The sequence below is a fragment of the Epinephelus fuscoguttatus genome, linkage group LG15, assembly GCF_011397635.1.
Source record: "Epinephelus fuscoguttatus linkage group LG15, E.fuscoguttatus.final_Chr_v1".
In the NCBI taxonomy this organism is placed as follows: domain Eukaryota; kingdom Metazoa; phylum Chordata; class Actinopteri; order Perciformes; family Serranidae; genus Epinephelus; species Epinephelus fuscoguttatus.
Window position 1 is genome coordinate 39638203 of NC_064766.1, and position 20388 is coordinate 39658590.

Sequence of the window (20388 nt, forward strand, 5' to 3'; positions counted from 1 at the left end):
TTTTTCCAAATCACGGCCACACTGACTGCCATCTACTGTAGGTAATACATTGACTATAATACACTGGATAAGTACCTCATACAACTGCCCTTCAGCAAATCCGAGCTATCCCTTTAAAATCCTTCTGACATTCAGCTCCACATATATTTGTTAGTAGTCCTCTTTTTCTCAGATCACCTAAACTTTCTTCATGACATGCAGAGAGAAATCGCACAAAGTAATATATCAAGTATTCTACCGTAATTGCTCTCACATTCACTCAGTCAGACACTTAAACCAAACTCCCATTTAGGCCCGATTCTGCGAATCAGAGGCAGAATAATGAGGATGGAAATAGAAAGCTGTCATGTCACCTCCATCTCTGCAGCTCTGTCCTCAGGCCAATCCATCTGCTGTCCCTGAACGCCCCGCGCAGCCTCCCAGGTGTTTTCTCTTCATCTTCATTGTCTACATACACACATGCTGTGACTCATCCTGAGAGCCCCCCGTCTGTCTCTGTGTGCTTACATGTATTTAACCATATACACGTATTCACCTTTTCAAGTGTGAAGGTTGAAACTTGTAGATAATTAAGTCATACTGCCGTAATACTGCTGGAGTGGAGGAAGGTTGCATGTGTGATATAATGTGTAAAATGTTTTAAATCCAAGTCTGGTTTTATTTTACTCTACATCACCCCGGCTTATTTTCTCTGAAGCATTCTGCAACTAATACAGTGACGTTGGTTGATTCCCAAAGCAATTAGCAACAAGCTGTTACATGTCTTGCTAAAATTCACTCCTTACTTTTCCAGATTTTCCTAAATTTCTTGCCAAAATCCACTTCGTCTACTGTGACAAAACCAGACTCTGGTGTTTTTAGCAAATGTAAATCTGTGTTGGTGAGTGTGGAGAACAAAATCAGAGTAAAAGGAGGGCATTCAACAGGTGGAGCATAGCGTAGAGAAGTCAAATTAACACTGCATGGATCACAGGATTTCAGTGGGAGGTAGAGCTGGGTATCGTCACCATAACAAGATTTATTTTATGAAAATAGACCCCAGTGCAGCATATTAAAGGAAAACAGAATGTGGCCTAATATTGAGCCTTGTGGTACTCCAAAGTAGATGTTGTTTTGATTGTGACAGAGGCTGATTTTTCTTGTTAAACAGAAAAATACAAACATAAACCTGCTTAATTCGAGTTTCTCTCTTTCGTGACAATAAGACTGACGTTACCTTATATGCCTTGCTAACTCCTCATGTACCTCACTTTGTTAAAGTTCGACAGAAACAAAATGAGGGTTCTTTCAGACAGAAGAGTTGTCTTGCTTTGGTCCGAATTAGGGAGTCATTTTGTTCCAAAGTTGTATAATTGCCTGGAGTTGGTTCGCTGGTTGGAGTGTGATTGCTGTGTTCACACCTGGCCAAATGAACCGCAATTAAGGGGCAAACAAACTTGAGTTCAACTGAACTGAACCAAACAGGGCAGGTGTGAAAGCACCGGAATACAAACCTAACGTTTGGTTAGTCTTTACATTGTTCCAACAAGCACCAAGTGGTTTTGTTTGGTCTAAACCCCTAATCCACTGAGTTAGATGTAAAAAAAAAAATATTGTGGCTCTACATGCAGTTTTCCCCAGTGGCTCTCTCTGCCTGCTGAGCAGTGGCTCTCACTCATTTCTCAAAGGCAGTCCATTAACTTACTGAAATAAAATGACAAAAATTCGCAAAGAAAATAACAAAACAACTACTGATGTACTCATCTTATCGCCGATAGCCGATATGTCTGTTTAGTCGCCTAACCCCTCTGGTAAGTAACTCTAGGGCCATGACAAATTCAAAATGAAGTTCCTCTGCTGAGTAGCACGAGGTGCAGGATTGGATCGGTTAGTAAAAGATAATAGCGAATGACGTCATCTGCTGATCAGTAGTTACTTTGTTCAGTCAGGAGTTGGAAACAGTTTCCTGTTCCATTTGAAATGATTTCCACGGATGATTCAACTTGTACAAAATATTCAGAGAAACACTTTGCTTCAGCGTGTCCTTAAAAAAAGGTTTTATTGCAGTCATAATGTCTTTTTCAAAGGATGTACTGTGTTCACATCTTTGACCTATTCAGACACTTTCCTGTGAAAACAGCAGTATCATCATATGGAAATAATCTAATAACAGCTCCTACAAGAGAAAAGATATTAAGCTTTTACTTAAAACCATCTTAAGGAGCAGGCACAGGCGTCAGGAAGCAACAGCTAATAAATACTACATTATCCGTGCTGCCTTCATTTTTGTTTCCAACATTTCTTACTGCTCCTGATAATGGTGACACAGAAATATCTCTTTTGTCGGAGTGAGCAGGGATTCAGACCAAAAACAGCACGGACAACATGTTGTTTAAAGGAATACTTCACCTGCAGAATGACTGTTTGTACCTTAAAACTTCAATTCATAGCCTGGGCTCTTATTAGCTTAAATCACTGAAATCAACAGGCCTATATTTGGGACAGGCCTTTCATTCCTTTCACAGAAAACTGTTGCTCAGCAGAGATCAGGAAATACAATCAAGTTGTTTATTTAAACCAATGTGAATGGAAAAATTAAGGCATCAGATAATATATCAGGAGGATTACAGCACCCGGCATACCGACACAACACTGCTATATCCTGTTAAAACAATACTCATAACTTGAATTCATTTTTTAAAAAAACCCTTTTTATTCTTTTGATCTGGGGACCCTTACGGATTAAAGAAATATCAATGACTTACAGGGTAATTGAGGAATGGACACATAATTTAAGGCAGCCAACTACCAGGCTTTATACATTTAAAGAACTTTTATAAAAACAGTGAACTGCTTGGCAATGATGATGAGTTGCCACACCGGGAGAGGAAAAGGTCTGAGGCTTTTAACCGAAGTTTTACAGTATATCATTTACCCATGGTGTGTTACCGTGAATTCATTAAGGAAACTTTGTTTTCCTCACATGCTTCCACAGTGAACGAGAATCCAAAAAAAGCGAATGTTCTTCATAAATTGAAGTAATCAGGGTCCACATTTAATAACAGCAAATCATCAGTTTACAAACTCTCACACGACTCGTGCAGTGTAATCCTAGTCTTATTCATTCAGTTGTGTGGTCAGTACTTCACCTCTTTTGGATTCTCTTCTTACTGTGGAGGTATGTGAGAAAAAATATTTTCTTCACAAATTCAACGTAACAAGCAGCAAATAATTGAATCGCAAATGGTACCTTTGTTGGTGAAATCTGTCTTTAAGGTATCTAATTTTTAATAGTCCCAGAAAGGATTTTACAACTCTAGAAAGTAATCTTGTTGGCAACTGTTTAACCAGGGATGTGTGCTGGAATGCTTTGCATGAATTCTTTGCTACAGTTACTCTTCTGGCCTTTATTGGTGACGCAGGCTGAACTGAACCAGCTGGATGATTATTGTTGAACCTTAGTTCATTTGCTTCACATCACTGACTTTGTGTCTTTGTTGTTTTCATGTAAAGTGACACCATATTGTCGGATGGATGTCCTGCAGCCTCACTGTTGTCGCTGCTCATATTTCAGTCACTTCCTGTGAACTTTCCCTCATCTGATCTGCCATGTGGCCCCTGGACCGACTCCAAGAGAAGTTTAACTGTGAAATCTAGAGTTCGATTGTTACATGAAACATTAGTCTCACTTGTGAGAATTTTCCAGCTGTTGATGTATTGAGTCATCATTTACGTCAGGAGTGTTGCTGTGGACGGAGACAATGATGGTGATCTTGAGCTAGTATAACAGACGAATGAATGAACTCTGAAGGGCTGATAATGGGATTAGTCAGTGTGGCCTTTTTCAGACAGTAACCTTGTTTTTCATTCAGACGGTCCATTAACTCCAAGTGGATCTGTTTGTTTAAAGAGAACCAAAGCAGAGGTTATGCAGTTCATTAGATAATTTAATAACTGAATTCTCTGAAATGAGCAATAATGCTGAATTACTGTGCCAGACAGGTTGTCTGCTAAGCATCCTTGAACTGAATCAAACTCATGTTCGTCCAACATAGGAGCATCGATGGAGCACGCTCAGTTTTATTTCATAAAAACTCTTGAACAGAGATGTTGAATAGAAGGATGAAGCTGCTCCAAGAAACCCGCAGATAACGCTGTCAAGCAGTGTGTCATGTCGTTTGGGGCTGAAACTAATGAAATGATAATAAAAAATGTATCAGCCGGTGTTTATTTTACAACGTAAACATTTAAAGGAGTTGTAAAGAAGATATGTACTGAGCGAACTTGTCGAATATAGCAGCAGAACAGGAGCAACACCTCCAGCTCCACATAAAATTCCCCAGATGTTGGTCAGTAGACTTCTTCCTGCGAGTATGTGGCGGCAGCTCCTCACATCTTCTCACTGAATTCCATTAAACCTGGCCAGTCACACTAATACTCACACTTCAGCTCCCCCGCCGCTCTTCACCCTAATGTGGCAGGTAATTGCAGGATCCATAATGAACGCTTTAAAGCCGCCGCTCTGGAAAGGTTGCCTTGGCGACAGGCGGTTGATACCTGCCTTAATGAAGTTGATTAATCTCCAGACCCCTGGGGGTCTACCATCCAACTGTGCTGTGCGATAGCCGAGAAATAAACTCTGGTGGTGTTAAGGTGACCTGATGTCGCCTGAGAGGTCTTTGCAGAGATCTCAGGGTACCCTTCACCTTACATAAACTGAGCAGATGCTCCTGGGAAATGGGGTTCTGAGTCTGAGGAAAGAAAGGTGACTCTCACTGATAATACTGGTGTCAGGGTCTACTGTACATAGAATCTACGATTACGCAGATAACCAGGTGGAGTGTTGCTTCTTTGCTTTTGTTTCAGATATCCTGCTTTCAGTTTTTAGATGCAGAGCATCTAATTTGAAGCACTCTTTCCTGCTGTAGAGTGAATGACTGACAGTTAGCATCAAACTAGCAAGACCACATGGCCAAACGCAAGTATGACGTTGAATGTATTAACCTGTTTGGACCTGGAACTATTGAGTCAGGAGAAATCTGGACCCAGTGGGTGGACCAGTTGGGAACCACTGCTCTGGCACTGTACAGTATTCTTTTTAACTTGCATTTTTGTCGTAGGGCAGAGAAATCTTTACCTTCATTTTGACGGATATTGTGATATTTCCATGATTTTGGTTATAGTAGGAATGGAATTTCCATTTCATCTTCACTGAAAAATATATAAAATGATGTTGGTGAAGATTCTCAGTCATCCAGGTCATGGTAATCTTAAGTGCTACATCGTAGGCAACTGGACTTGTTGCATTTCTTGAAGACGTTTCGCCTCTCGTCCAAGAATCTTCTTCAGTTCTAAATGACTGGTACGTAGCTGCAGGCTATAAACCCTGTGTGGGTGGGAACCCGTGGGGTCACGTGAGCTCTTAGTTTCAGAGTCGTTAAGGTCACAATGTGAGTCGTTGACCCACCTGGCCACCATGTGAGTCGTTAGGGTCAGGTGGAACCAGGGGTGAATGGGTGTGAAGTCGTCTGGGGAAGGATCCCAAGACTGCATTGTAGGTGGGGGATAAGTAGTGTCGTAAGCCACCCCCTCTGTTTAACGATGGTCGTTCCAGCTTGACGTAGATGGCTTCTTTCACTCCTCTTTCAAACCATCTTTCCTCCCTGGCCAAGATGTGCACATTGCTGTCCTCAAAGGAGTGTCCCTTCTCCTGTAGATGTGGACAGACGAGTCTTGACCTGAGGAGCTGGCTCTCCTGTGTTGTGCTATGTGCTTGCGGAGTGGTTGTTTCTACATCTACGTCAAGCTGGAACGACCATCGTTAAACAGAGGGGGTGGCTTACGACACTACTTATCCCCCACCTACAGTGCAGTCTTGGGATCCCTCCCCAGACGACTTCACACCCATTCACCCCTGGTCCCACCTCACCCTAACGACTCACATGGTGGCCAGGTGGGTCAACGACTCACATTGTGACCTTAACGACTCTGAAACTAAGAGCTCACGTGACCCCTACGACTCTGCACGGGTTCCCACAGGGTTTATAGCCTGCAGCTACGTACCAGTCATTTAGAACTGAAGAAGCTTCTTGGATGAGAGGTGCTTACAAATATAAAATGATGATGAGGTTTTTTTTTTGCTGGGGTATGTACCCAAAAAGGATATTCTCTTATGTCTAGAATATGGTTTGTAGGCCGGGGTCTATGCAGCTCCTGTGGTTTGGATATCACACTTGGCCATATTGCGATTTTGATAAAATTTCAATTAATTGTGCAGCTCTGCTTTTTAGTATGATGCACATATTTGTACATATTTCTTATTCTTATTTTTGATTTTCATACTTATTTTTTTTTTATTCTTCATGATCATATATCAGAGCAGCTGTATTGTATCTCAGTTTTACCATCAGATTCTGAAATATTCTGGCACAGATTCTTTGCTTTCCTTCCTTGGGCCCAGTATGTTCTTTTTGAAATGTCTGAACTGGATGAAGTTTGGTCTTTGATGCTAAAAGGCTTTTCATCATTGATCGTCTGTCAGAGGAGCTGAATGCTGCTGTGACCTTCCAGTTGTGGTCTGTTGCTCCTTTCAAGACACGAAAGCACTGACATTAGACCGAAGACACTCTGTTCTGACGGCCACGCTCATTGATTGAACGTTCACAAATCTGAGCACAGTTTGAGGATTGTTGCCAGTTTACTGCTACTACTAACAAGAGTTACGTATGTAACCACGGCTCTGTGAAATCTTCCTCAGTCTTGTGGTCTTAACATTAAATTCTCCAGAGAGTTCTGCTCAGAGTGAACTTTGTTTTGTATTTCGGGGGCAGTGAATACACAGCGATGTCTCAATCAAGTCACGTTTTCACAGATTTTTTTCAGGTCCTCAGAACATGATTACTGGATCTGATCTGGAAAAAGGCGACAAACTGCTGTTGCAATGATCACTTTGGACCGGGAATTGATAGTATTGACCTTACAGGAGTCAACTACCTCTGAACACTGACAGTTTTTTTTCTCACTTTGATTTTTACAAAAGCACAAGTGTATTCAAATGTCAGTGAACACACCGCAGTCAGCCTCTCCTCTGCAGTTTCCTGATGGTTGACGAGTCGGCTGCTCCCCAGTCGTTCCTACTGTGACTTTAACGTATTCACCCCACATCCCAGAGCCTCGACTCTGATGACTCATCACTTCTTATTGACTCAGAGACTGCTGCTGGTAATACTAAATCACGCCAGTCAATAGGAGATGACCTATCACAGCCACCTCTGAATCCAGAGTAAGTTTGGATTGTCTCGGCCTCTCAGAGATCGATGTGAGTCAGAGGAGGAAAATAGAAATATGTTTTGCAGCCAACTGCACCACCAGATCGTCATTGTTCATTTATCTGATGAAAGTATATGTCGACCTCGACGTATATGAGGTCAATATGAACGTCCTAGATTGTTAATGTTTTCACCGTTGAGTTTCCAGAGCGGTCTGTCCTCTCAAGTCCTTACAGCTTTCATTTTCACCACAGTTTTCTCATCTCTCTGCTTCTTGCAGCCTTTATCTGATTCATATTTGCTTCAGTCAGACCTGATGGCAGCAGTTTATGAATGAATGTCAGGAGGTCTGTGTAACCTTTGCTAATAGTCATGTCTTTGTTGTCTGTTGCAGGAGTGTGTGGCTGCTGTGGGCCGCTGAGGCCAAGGTACAAACGCCTGGTGGACAACATCTTTCCTGAGGACCCCAAAGTAAGTCACCACAAGCATTATACCTCCTCAACTGAATTAATTTTAGTGAAGCTGTAAGGCCAGTGTGCAATCTGTGGCTTCTAAGACTAAATTTTACTATAATGGCTAGGTCTGTCAGGGTAATTACATTTATTGACTTGTCCGATGATAACTGGACATGACCTTGAGCCTTTTGCTGACGAAAGTTGCCCGTTTTGTTCGTGTGTGTTTGTTTACAAATAATGTCACCAACATTTTAGCCAACATGATGCCAGAATAAACTGCAGGGTTTCCAAACTATAAAAGACATCAGCTAGAGATTTATAGAGCCACCGTCACAAAAATAGTACATGGACTAAACATCTGAGTCAAAGTAATACATAACTTAATAATAAACTAGTCCATAGCCATTGGTGGCTTTGTCCCCTTCTACCTATGCCAGTCCTCAATGCCTATGTGCAGTTTCACATAGATTGACCACGTCAGTGAGTAGAAAAACGTGGGACAGACAGAATGACTGACTGACAGAATGACACACTGACAGTTTCTGTGATTATGTACAGCATACCATACCATGACTTAGTCATACCAAACATTAGAAAAACACCAACATTGGTCCACAGGGGGAGCCACAGCGATCGGTCGCATTTTAGCCATTTTGAAGCATTTTTCTGTTGTTATAGCGCCACCCAGTTGCCAATTAGAGTTAAATTTCTCCAGTCACCTTGAGGCGTCCTGTTCTACATATCTACCAAGTTTAGTAAAAATCCATATGGCGGTTAGGCCTAGATAAGAAATGAGCTCTCTAGCGCCCCCATTTTGTTTGATGGGCTCAATAATGGAGGGGTCCCCTCAGATTATGTGTGGTCATATGCCTACAAAGTTGCGTGGTGATGGGTGAAACCCTTGAGATGTTATACACCTTTATGTGATGAGCCACGCCCTCCGCAATATTCATTGCCTTATAGAAGCTCAGTTTTAGGAAGTTTTCCAACTTTTGCCAAGAGGGAACTTTAGATATTGCTCCCTAGATTATGTTCACCCAGTTTCATGCAGATCGCTCAAACTTCCTAGGAAGAGATCCATTTGAAGTGTTTTTCAAAAAATTCAAAATGGTGGAAAATCTATATAAGCGGAAGTTATGGGTTCTTGAGGCAAATGTGTTGCTCATGAGGAGAGGCATCTCTGTGCAAAGTTTCATGTCTCTACGACATACGGGGCATGAGATATGCCCATTCAAAGTTTGACATTTCAGTGGGTTGCTATAGCGCCCCCTTTGGCCAATTGATGTAATATTGCTTCATTGGCATCCTCCCATGACCCTCTACCACTGTGCCAAATTTCACATGGATTGACCAAGTCAGTGAGGAGAAAAATGTGGAACAAACACACACACACAGAATTTTCATCATTATATAGTGAGATAAGATGAATCCCATGTGCAGCCTTTTTGTGACTCAAAAAAAACTATCAATAATTATTTTACACATTCATAAATTTTTTCAGCAGTTGAAAAACCCACAACATCACGTCCATGTTGCAATGAATTGTGGGTTATTAAATCAGTGATGTCTGCAGAAAGTCCATTTGAGGCCTTTTCGTTTTCGTCATGTTATAGTAAGATTAAGACCTGAACATCAAACTAACCGTAAGGATTCTAGGTGGGAGTGATTTTTATTTAAGGAGCTATTATATTTCCTCAAAGTGAACCTGAGATTCTCAGGTACACAGTGATATTGACTTAATGTACGCAGCCTCCATGCAAACGGTGATCAGAGGTAGGCAGTATTTGTGTTACTTCATTCACTCATTAATTGTCTGTAACCGCTTACATGATCCCAGCTGACACTAGGCAAGAGGCGCGGTTCACCCTGGACAGGTCGCCAGACTATCACAGTGCTGACACATAGAGACAGAAAACCATTCACACTCATGTTCACACCTGCGGGCAGTTTAGACTCACAAGCTGGGAGGAAGCTGGAGAACCGGAAGTGAGCAAACGCTTACACAGGAAGAACATGCAAACTTTAGTCGGCCAGCAAAATCAAACCCAGAAATCTCTTGCTGTGTTGACAGTACCTTGTCTGAAATTTGTAAAAAGTAAAAATGTGATGTGACACAAGATACTTTAGATTGGAGTGATTTTGTATTTTTGAAATACTCAATACTTTCTCGGTTATTCATAAAACATAAAAACCAAAACAAGATCCAAATCCAGCATTTGGCTGCACTGTGCATGAAACACTAGAGGGCTTTATTTTGAAATGAGGGCTATTCATTTGTAACCGTAAGTAGTAGCAGCAGTCAGTTAACCACAGACTTACAGACATTAGCTCTTGCGCTAATAGCACTACAGCGCTGGACCAGCGGGTAAAAACTGAATGTAAAACTTGTTATGACAAAGAACAACACACTGTAGGTCCCAGCGGGGGATTGGTGGAGGCAGTGTAGCCATCGGCCACTATTAGAGCAAAGTTCTGCAGATAACAGCAGTTACATTAAAATTGGCATTTTACATGAAAGTAAAGCCAGGACAAGAAAGCTGTGGGAAAAGCGTCTTTCCCAGTAAATCCCAGTGTCTGAGCATCACAGTTGCTACATCAGACAGCATACGGCGGTCACAGTGTGGGTTGTTAGCAGCATATTAACACTGTATTTGGTGCCCAGTTGTTACCACAGTGTTGAGATTGCTGTGGAGACCCAGTGACACCTCCGCCACCGCAGAGCTTCGCAGCCACAACACAGAAATAATTGGACGACCACCGAGCCAAATGGAAGCTTCAGACTTTCATGACTGTGGTTATTAAATGTGACATGGCTTTGATAACAGGACCATGACAAGTTATTATCACCAGTTTGACCCCCGTTAATTAATACGCTAAATGTGCCCGTTTTGTTTTTTCAGCACTCACCCTGCCCCCAATATCTTCTCAAGGGCCTTCAGTGTAAGGAAACAGGTGCAGTGGGAAATCGAAATGCTCAAATGGTCGAGACCTTGTCAATTTAATTATCACTTGCTGAGAGCCCGAGGAGCCGAAAACACTCAGGGGACAGCCGCTCTTGAATTAACTTCCTCCTCTTCATGCATGACACCTGGTGGTAATATACTTATATTGGCTGTCTGTTGTCATGTACAGTGTGATGCTGAGTATATATGCCTCCAGAAAGGAAACAATCCAAAATAACTTCCTGTTCCCATTCTGAGAAGTAGTGAAACCTCAACCTGTGCTCGAACGTCTTGTCATTAGTTTTAATGAGGCAGACGTTAAATCAGAATAAAATTCTAACTGTATTTCTTTCACTTAGTGTCATCTGACATGTGTTTGGAAGATTTCTAATTATGTGCAGTTTCAGTCTCTAAGATATTTTCTGAGCAGTGATCTGCGGTGTTCAGTTAGTCGTCTTCAAAGCATAGAAGCTGAGCCAAACACATTCAAACACCATTTTACATCACTGCTAGTTTTAATGTCAGTGTCATACTGAGGAGAGTTTTAGGAAATGGAGACAGAGTATAATGTATTTAAGGTATGAAGTGAATCATTTGAGTCAGATTTAGTTGCTCAGTGACTTTTCAAGGCACTTTTACTGAAGCTGAAACTGAAATATTCCTTCGAACAGTTCTTTTTACATTTTAAATTGGTCTTGGTTGGTTTCACTTGTCTTCGTTGTTCATATTTAGACTTTAGATCTTATGAAGTTTGGAAAGCAACCATCGGCATCAAAAACAGGGAAGATAGAAAATAAGATCCAGATATTGATGCCCAAACCCAGCCTCATCGTCACCAGTCATGTTTTTTACTATTCAGTATTTTTCTTATAGTCAACAAATCCCAGGAAAATAAATATTTAGGATCAGTTTCACGGCTGATTAAGGCATCTTATTGTCTCCGTGGGGAAATTCGTCTTGGGCTAAGGAGTATTGCTGCCTCACAATAACAGTCCAGAAGAAATAAAACATACAGTATAAAAACATAAAAAATATAACAGTATTGCACATTGATGTGCAATACTGTTATGTATGTTACATATGTTACTGTCATGTATTTGCAGCAGCAGGACGGTGTGTGTAGGATTAAAACAAAATAAACATCAGTGTAAACACATTTTACAGTGGAGCTCTACGTCACACAGGAAGAAGATACATCAGGCTTTGTTTCACCTCTCCAGACTTCTCCTGTAAATAATGTGACTGTGGACCGCCCTGTGTTTTTCTTCAGGATGGCCTCAGTAAATCAGACATGGAGAAGCTGACCTTCTACGCTGTGTCGGCTCCAGAGAAACTGGACAGGATCGGAGCTTACCTGGCTGAGAGGCTGAGCAGAGATGTGGTGCGACACCGCTACGGGTGAGTCACTCCTTTGACCTCGAGTTTGTTTTTTATTGCCAAGAAAGATTGAGGCTTCCTGTTTACCTGCAGAATTGGAGTAATTTTGCTCTCACAGTAACACACGGCAAACATTTATACAGCTCAGACAGTTTCACACACTGACGCAAGCAGACCAGCTGTAGATGTTTTTTCAGTCAAACAAGAAAACACACAGAAATCTTTCACATCCTGCAAAAACATCATCAGTTTTTCTGATGTCTGTTGAGGATAAAGGTCAGAGAACAAATAAAAATGATGCACCTTAACCCTCAGATCTCGCCTTGCAAGACAGATTTCCACAATACGCATTTGATAAAATGAAACGGCTCAAGAAAACAACAGGTCGAGGTGAAGCTCTGAGCTAACTCCATAACTCCAAGGCTACATTAAACCTGGGGTGGAGAAGAGGAAGAGGTTGTGGAAGTGACGAAACACAGTGTGTGTGTGTGTGTGTGTGTGTGTGTGTGTGTGTGTGTGAAACATCCAAACGTATTTATTCCAATCAGAAATAAGAAGACAAGTGAAAAGATGCATGAAGGTAGTTTGTAACAGCCCAAAATGCATTGTTACACCTTAAGCCTTCTTTCCTTCTTTTTACGTGCATGATAAAAGTGCTGGTGTGCATTGTGCCAAAACACTTGTGACCTACACTTGATGCTGTACCTGAATGCATCCTGTGTAGACACACTGTGATCGAAGTTGTGTAGTAATATACAGATACTACACAGCCAATCAGTATGTGCTACATACTGCCTGTTAAATTAACAATTAAGTATGTGTTTACCACCAGACTGTTCACACTGAAGCAAACTGAAGTAAAGAGATACGTCTTCTCTGCATCATGACTGTACCAATCGATCACGTTACCTGTCAGAGCTACTGAAAGAAAATTGTTTATTACAAATGTCAATCAGCATAACTTCTTCCACTCTGATGTTTACCAGTATTATTTCAATTATCAAACATTTTAGTGTTAAATATAGGGCTGTAGTCTCCTGGTCGACTAGTCGATTATTTGGTCGCTATTCTCTCGTCTGACCAAATTCTCATTAGTCAAATAATCGCCGTGTTACTTTCATAAAGTGAAAAATACTACATCAACAGCTTTACAAGATTAACCCATTATTTCCTGTTTTCTGTGTTATTCCTTTCACCCCCGTTGTTGACAGAAAGTTGAACTCGCCCACCCTCACGCTCAGCATCGCGGTGACGCAGACCTCCTGTCTGTCTCTGTAAACTGACACCATTTCCCTCAGTGGAAACGAAGCTTTGATTTACTTATATTTCACAGATAAGAGACGCTAAATTGTGAAGACAGTAAAGCCTCCACTAAAATAGCATTTTAAGTCTTGTGTGTGATTTATCCTGGCTTCATATGAGCAGAGGAAATCTCCGCTCGTCGCTAGGCTAATGTATACAATGTAAAATGCCATAGGCTGGCGCTAATAACGTTAGCACGTTGTATTTGCTTGGACTCGACCGGCCACGAGATAGCCTACTTAAATGATACTCGCAGTTTACTCAAAGATGCCTTTTAATTTTAATATATTTAAAGTTTATATGTATGGATAAAAAATTCAGTTATATTACAAAATAATATCTCTCAAAGACAGAAATTCAGATAGGTCCCTATAGCTAGGGGACACATACACACACTAGAGTGTGGCTACCTGATCCGAGTCCGACGGGTCCCGACAGCAGGCCTACCCAATGGGTCGGCCCAGGTTTGGTCAAAAATGTATAAATCGTATTCGGGCTCGGGTCGGATTCGGTCAGCTTTCAGTGAAAATGTAGTGTAAAAATAAATGAAATCCTATTGTCTGTCCTGTTTATTGCTTGGGCACTGTTATTTACGTGACAACACCTGAATATAACACACACACACACACACACACACATTGGCTGTTTGTTTCTACCTCTCCCCTCGCTGAAGTCTCGGACCTTCCGCCACCAGCCTCCGCCTTGATTAAACGCTGAAAATAAAATAAAAGAGGGAGACAGGTTTTTCCTATTTTATCTTATTTTGTTATATTTCTCCCTCTCCCTTCGCTGGAAGCGTCAGACCTCCCGCCTCAAACACAGAGGTCTCCCCCCTCCCTCCACCCATGGTGCACGCCCGGCCTGTTAAATAGCCTGTAACTATAACAACTGTGTGACACAAACTCAGTGCTTTAGTAGCCTAATTAAATAATGTCACAAGTAAAAATAATGTGCAGATTTTTTTTTCCCCCACGACTAATTGATTAGTTGAAGATTATGTTCGACTTTTGTCGACCAAGATTTTCTTTGGTTGACTACAGCCCTAGTTAAATATGATTTATACATTACATATGTAGGCGCCTGCACTGTTCCTCTAAACTATATCTTAAGGTCAGTCACCATCATTAGTGATTATTTTGTCTAATGGTTAATTATAAACAATATCTGCCTCACAGTCAGTCATTACACAATCTGAAGAGCCGCAATGCATGTTGGGGTGGGGGAGTATGACTGGTAATCTCATGTCTTGTACTCAGAAGTTCGTGCTGATGGAGTGTACACCTGGGCCTTTCTCACATACACAAAATCTACTTGCTATGCTGTAGGAAAACTCTACGTACTCAAACGTCCACTTTGGACGACTCAATGATGAACTGATCAAAATTTGGTGGTCAAATGTCTCCATGCACTAATTATGACAAAATTTCACACAAATGTCTAACAGGATAAAATAATTAAGTGATGACATTTTATATCCAAAAGGTCAAAGGTCAGCTTCACTGTGACAACATCATGTTCTGCAAAAACACTGTTCAGGCCAGTACTCAGCATCATATCTCAGGAACAGAAGGGGAGACATTTGGTCAGATACTGAATTGGTGACTCTTGTCTTAGAACTGTGCTGATTGTATAGATCCTCTGTGTGTGAAGCATCCATGTTTTCACTGACATGGATGTAAACTGTATCTTCACTGGTTCACAGAGGCATATAACTGTAATGTGGTAATTCTAGTTTTTAATGCAAACAGTCCTAGAACATTTACAATGCCCCTCACTTATCTATTGATCGCATTATATGACAATATATGACACTATCGCCTGTAAACAAAGCAAATAAAAACCATGCATAAACTGCTTTGTGAATGATAAAGGGACATTTGACAACACGAGGCAAAGAAAGCTCTCAAAGAAATCATCTTTAAACTCATCAGAATGACTTATGTGATATTAAAAGTCTTGTTCATTTACATTTCTCTGAACCTCTCAGTGCCTTCTGCTCCTGGAAACTAATTAAAATGAATTGAGACACAAAATCACCCTCATGTATTTCTAAAAGAGGACTGGCAGCACCAAATCAATACAGTGATTATAATGTCAGAAATGGTGTTTAATTGGCTGTGATTTTTATTCACAGAAGCTGACAGTCAGAGAACAAACACATCTCCCTCTCTTCCATCTGTAATCGCCCATGTGTCATTACAGAACCATTTGGCACGTCCCAAAACACTCTGTCCGTCCAGTGAAGTGACATGTCCACATGCTTGGCTTTGTTATGTCACTCAGATCTCAAAGCTGTCGTTGGATTTGGCAAAGCGTTTTCATCCCAGATGGAGCAAATTGATCTTTATCTTTAGTCTTTATCTTTAGTCTTTATTTCGAGCATGGTCATGGATATGAAGCATGAGACAACAATGAAAAAAAGATAACAATAATAATAATAAATAACGCAATAGATAAAGAAATAAAGAAAACAAAACAAAACAAAAAAGAACAAAACAAAATAATGAGTCCAACATGCTCGAAAAGGAGTAGGAAGAAGTAAAAAACTTATTTAATCCTACCCCATCCCTATTTTGTTATTATTATAATTTTTATCATAGTGAATTCGTTCTATACATGCATACAGGCATATTTAAATATATAGATGGTTAGATATGTGGGTATCTACATATTATGATTTATTAAACCAAGTTTTATATAGATATCAATATAGTGACATAGTAATAGTGGATAGTAAATAGAAATAAAATAGTAATGGTATAGCTATAATGGTAATAGTAAATTCATTCATTTATAATTTTTTTTTTTTTCTTTTTTCCTTTTTTTCCTTTGCGCCTTGACGTAGCCGAGAATACAAGGACAGGCAAAAGGTATACATATATATATCTCCATATCTACCTACACATATACGTATATATATATATACATAGTATATATGTATATGTATGTATATATATATATATATATATATATATATATATACATATACATATATACATACATACATACATACACATACACACATACATACATACATATATACATATATATACATACATACACACATACATACATATACTCATATATATTATTATTATTTCCTCTCTTTCCTATATTTTGTAAAGACCATTTGCTTATATTTGTTTTTAAACTGTTTGATGCCTGGACATTGCTTTAAATCCTCACTGAGTCTGTTCCATAGTCGTACTCCGTTGTTTGTTATGCAAAATCTTTTCATTGTAGTTCGACATCTCTGAGTCTTAAAGTTTAGTTTTTCCCTTAAATCATACCTCCCCTCTCTTTCCTGGAACATTTTTTGTAGGTGACCCGGTAATAAGTTGTTTCTGGCTTTGTACAGAAATTGTGCTGTTTGGAATTCTATAATATCATAAAGTTTTATTATTCTAGATTTGATGAATAGTGGATTGGTGTGTTCTATGTAACTAACATTATTAATTATTCTAATGGCTCTTTTTTGTAGTATAAATAACGGCTCTAGTGAGTTTTTATATGTATTGCCACACCTCTGAGCAGTATTGTAAGTGCGGTAAGATGAGTGAATTGAACAGAATGTGCAGTGATTTGTGATCCAGAAAATACCTTACTTTGGCCATTACAGAGATGCTTCTGGATATTTTGGTGCAGATGTGTTTAATGTGAGGTTTCCAGCAAATTTTGTCATTTATCATCACTCCAAGGAATTTAATTTCATGTACAGTTTCTATATCGACGCCCTCTATCTGTACTTGTGCTTGATGATTTATTTTTCTATTGCCGAATATCATTATCTTCGTCTTGCTTAAATTTAGTGATAGTTTGTTTTTGTCGAACCAGTATTTAATCTTGATAAATTCTGAAGTGATGATGTCCAAAAGTTGCTGTAGATTCTCACCTGATCCCAATATATTTGTATCATCTGCAAATAAAATGAATTTGAGTATTTGTGATATGTTACATATGTCATTGATATAAATGATGAATAATTTAGGACCCAGCACTGATCCCTGTGGAACACCACACACAATGTCCAAGCATCTTGATTGGTATTCTCCCATTTTCACAAACTGCCTCCTGTTTTTCAGATAACTTCTCACCCACTGTAGTGCCGTCCCCCTGATCCCGTATTTTTCTAGTTTACTGAATAGTATATCATGATTTATTGTATCGAATGCTTTTTTTAGATCAATGAATACCCCAACAGCGTATCTCCTATTATCTATGGCGTTTGTGGTTTCTTCTATTAGTTTGACCAGAGCTTGTGATGTTGATCGGTTACTTCTGAATCCATATTGATTGTCATTGAGTAAGCTATTCTTCTCTATAAAGCTGTCTAATCTGTTATTGAAAACTTTTTCCAAAATTTTTGAGAATTGTGGGAGAAGTGAAACAGGTCTGTAGTTTGTGAAATGGTGTTTGTCGCCAGCTTTATACAGGGAACAACTTTAGCTATTTTCATATTGTTAGAAATTGACCTGTTTGTAGTGACAAATTAAAGATGTGCCTTAGTGGTTTGGAAATCCCATTAATTACCCTTTTTACTATTATCATGTCTATTTCATTATAATCAGTGGATGACTTGCTCTTACATTCATTCACAATATTTATTATCTCCTTTTCTTCTACAGGCATAAGAAACATTGTCTTTGAATTTCTGGCTATTAGATTATCATTGGATGTCACTGGATCTTGAATTTCCTCTGATAGTTTTGGCCCAATATTTACAAAAAACTCATTGAATTTATTAACTATATCATTCATGTTATTTATAATTTTGTTATTTTCCATAAAATACCTTGGATACTGTATCTGTCTTGATTTGTTTCTTATTATTGAGTTTAGTGTATTCCATATGCACTTTATGTTATGCTTATTTTTCTCTAGTAACCTATTATAATAATCCTTTTTACAGTTTCTCATGATATTTGTTAACTTATTTTTATATATTTTATACTTATTTTCAGTTTCCTTAGTTCTGTGTTTTATGAATTCTCTATATAGTGTGTTTTTCTTTTTACATGCATTATGCAATCCTTTTGACATCCATTGATTATCTTTATACTTTTGTTTTCTACAGTATTGTTTAATTGGACAATTTTTATCGTACAGATTTTTAAACACTCTCAGAAATTCATCATATGCTTTATCAGTATCATTTTCTTTATATATCGAATCCCAATCATTTTTTACTAAATCATTTTTAAGTGCCTCGATGGTTTCCTCTGTCCTGACCCGTCTGTACAGTGGTATCTTTTCTTGTTTGATTTTCATGTGGTTGTCATTATAGACTATAAAAACTGGAAGGTGGTCACTGATGTCATTTACTAATAACCCACTTACTGTATCGTTATTTATTTCATTTGTAAATATGTTATCAATTAAGGTTGCACAGTGTGATGTAATTCGGCTGGGTCTGGTAATTTTGGGGTATAGGCCAATACTGTATAGTGTATTAATAAATTCATTAGTCATCTTATGATTATTTGGATTCAACAGATCGATGTTGAAGTCGCCACCAATAAACATGACTTTGTGATTTGTTACTGTAAAGTGTTCCTCCATCCAGTTTTTAAATGTGTCTATATTTGACCCTGGTGTTCTATATATACAACTTACAATAATATTTTTCATTTTTTCTCTACTTATTTCTATTGTTATACATTCGAGTACATTGTCCACCACAGTTGACATATTTTCAATAACCTTATACTTATAATTCGTATCCACATACATAGCTACACCACCACCATTTTTGTTTCTCCTATTAATACACATTAGCTCATATCCTTCAAGTCCAAAATCCATGTCCCTTTCATTGTTAATCCATGTTTCTGATATTAGAATTATATTAAAACGATGTGTGAACTGACTTAAATAGTCCTTGATATTATGGAAGTTGGCATACAAGTTTCTGCTGTTAAAGTGTATTATTGAGAACTTGTTTTCATTCTTGAAAGTTCTGTTATACTGCTCGTCTGAGTAGTAATGGCAATCATTGTTATTTTCAGGATCAATATCATTTAATGTCTTGTGACTTGTTGGCTTTAATGGATAAACTCCAGTCTGTTTGTAATTGTTGCAACCAGTCAGCATAAGAGTTGTGTGGAGTGTCATATGTAGTGTTGTTGTTCAACATACCCTTTGTCCATAATCTTGTGGTTATTTTGGTGTACTGGTGCGTGCATGAACGATCAGTTTGTCGTAGCGCAGGTAGGCAATGTCCCCCTTCTCTCTGGCAGCTCTCAGCTCCGGCATCAGGTCTTTCCTTTTTTGTCTGACAGCATCCGTGAAGTCCTCGTTGATAAAGATTTTTGTTCCTCTGAGAGACTTTGCGCGTTGTAATATGGCTTCTCTGTCCTTGTACCTGAGGAGTTTTACAGCAATGGGCCTCGGTCTGTCACCTCCACCGGGTTTCCCTGTGCGGTGCGCCCTCTCCACCTCCACCTTGTGCTGCAGCTGTAGTTTCTCCTTCAGGATTTCCATAATCTTTTTCTCTGTGTCTGCCCAGGTTTCTCCAGGTGATTCTGCTACACCATTAAATACAAGATTATTCCTTCTGGACTGTCCCCCTAGATATTCCATCTTGTCTGTGACAGTCAACAAACTGTCACAGATTTTGTAAATATCTGCTTGTAGTGCATCACCTCGTACCGCCTGTTTGCTACCTTCAGCTTTTAGATCATCGACTTCTTTTTGTGTGAACTGCAGGCTCACTTTGACCTCCTGTATTTCCTTGGATATTGCATCAAGTCTGGTGTTTGTAGATTCCATAATGATTTGGACAAAGCCTTTGAAGTTCTCTTGTTGTTGCTGGAGAAGAGCCATAAACATGTCCTTCTGTTGTTGTATCAGGTCAGTCACCTGACTGAGTGACATGTACTCCTCATCTGGCTTACTCTCCGCTTTTTTAGGTGGCATTTTAATCTCTGGCGGTGCTGATCCTTTGGCGAGCGTTGGTGATGGAGTGGGCCTCCCAGCTGCTAGGCTAGACGCCGTCGGCACGACCCCGCTGGAGGCCGCTGCTGGTGTTCACCCCGACCCACGTCGGTGTTGCCGCCTTTAGAGTTA

General features: G+C 39.6%; 1 protein-coding gene across 3 annotated transcripts in view; it reads left to right on the forward strand.

The window, feature by feature from the left end:
• The window catches only part of efr3a (EFR3 homolog A (S. cerevisiae)), a 578128-nt gene that overhangs the window by 433744 nt on the left and 123996 nt on the right, over positions 1 to 20388 (forward strand). For all 3 annotated transcript variants that reach the window (XM_049598484.1, XM_049598483.1, XM_049598485.1), the window contains exons 3-4: positions 7642 to 7718; positions 11915 to 12042. In XM_049598484.1, coding sequence (XP_049454441.1) covers positions 7642 to 7718; positions 11915 to 12042 — 205 coding nt within the window. The remainder of the gene's footprint in view (positions 1 to 7641; positions 7719 to 11914; positions 12043 to 20388) is intronic.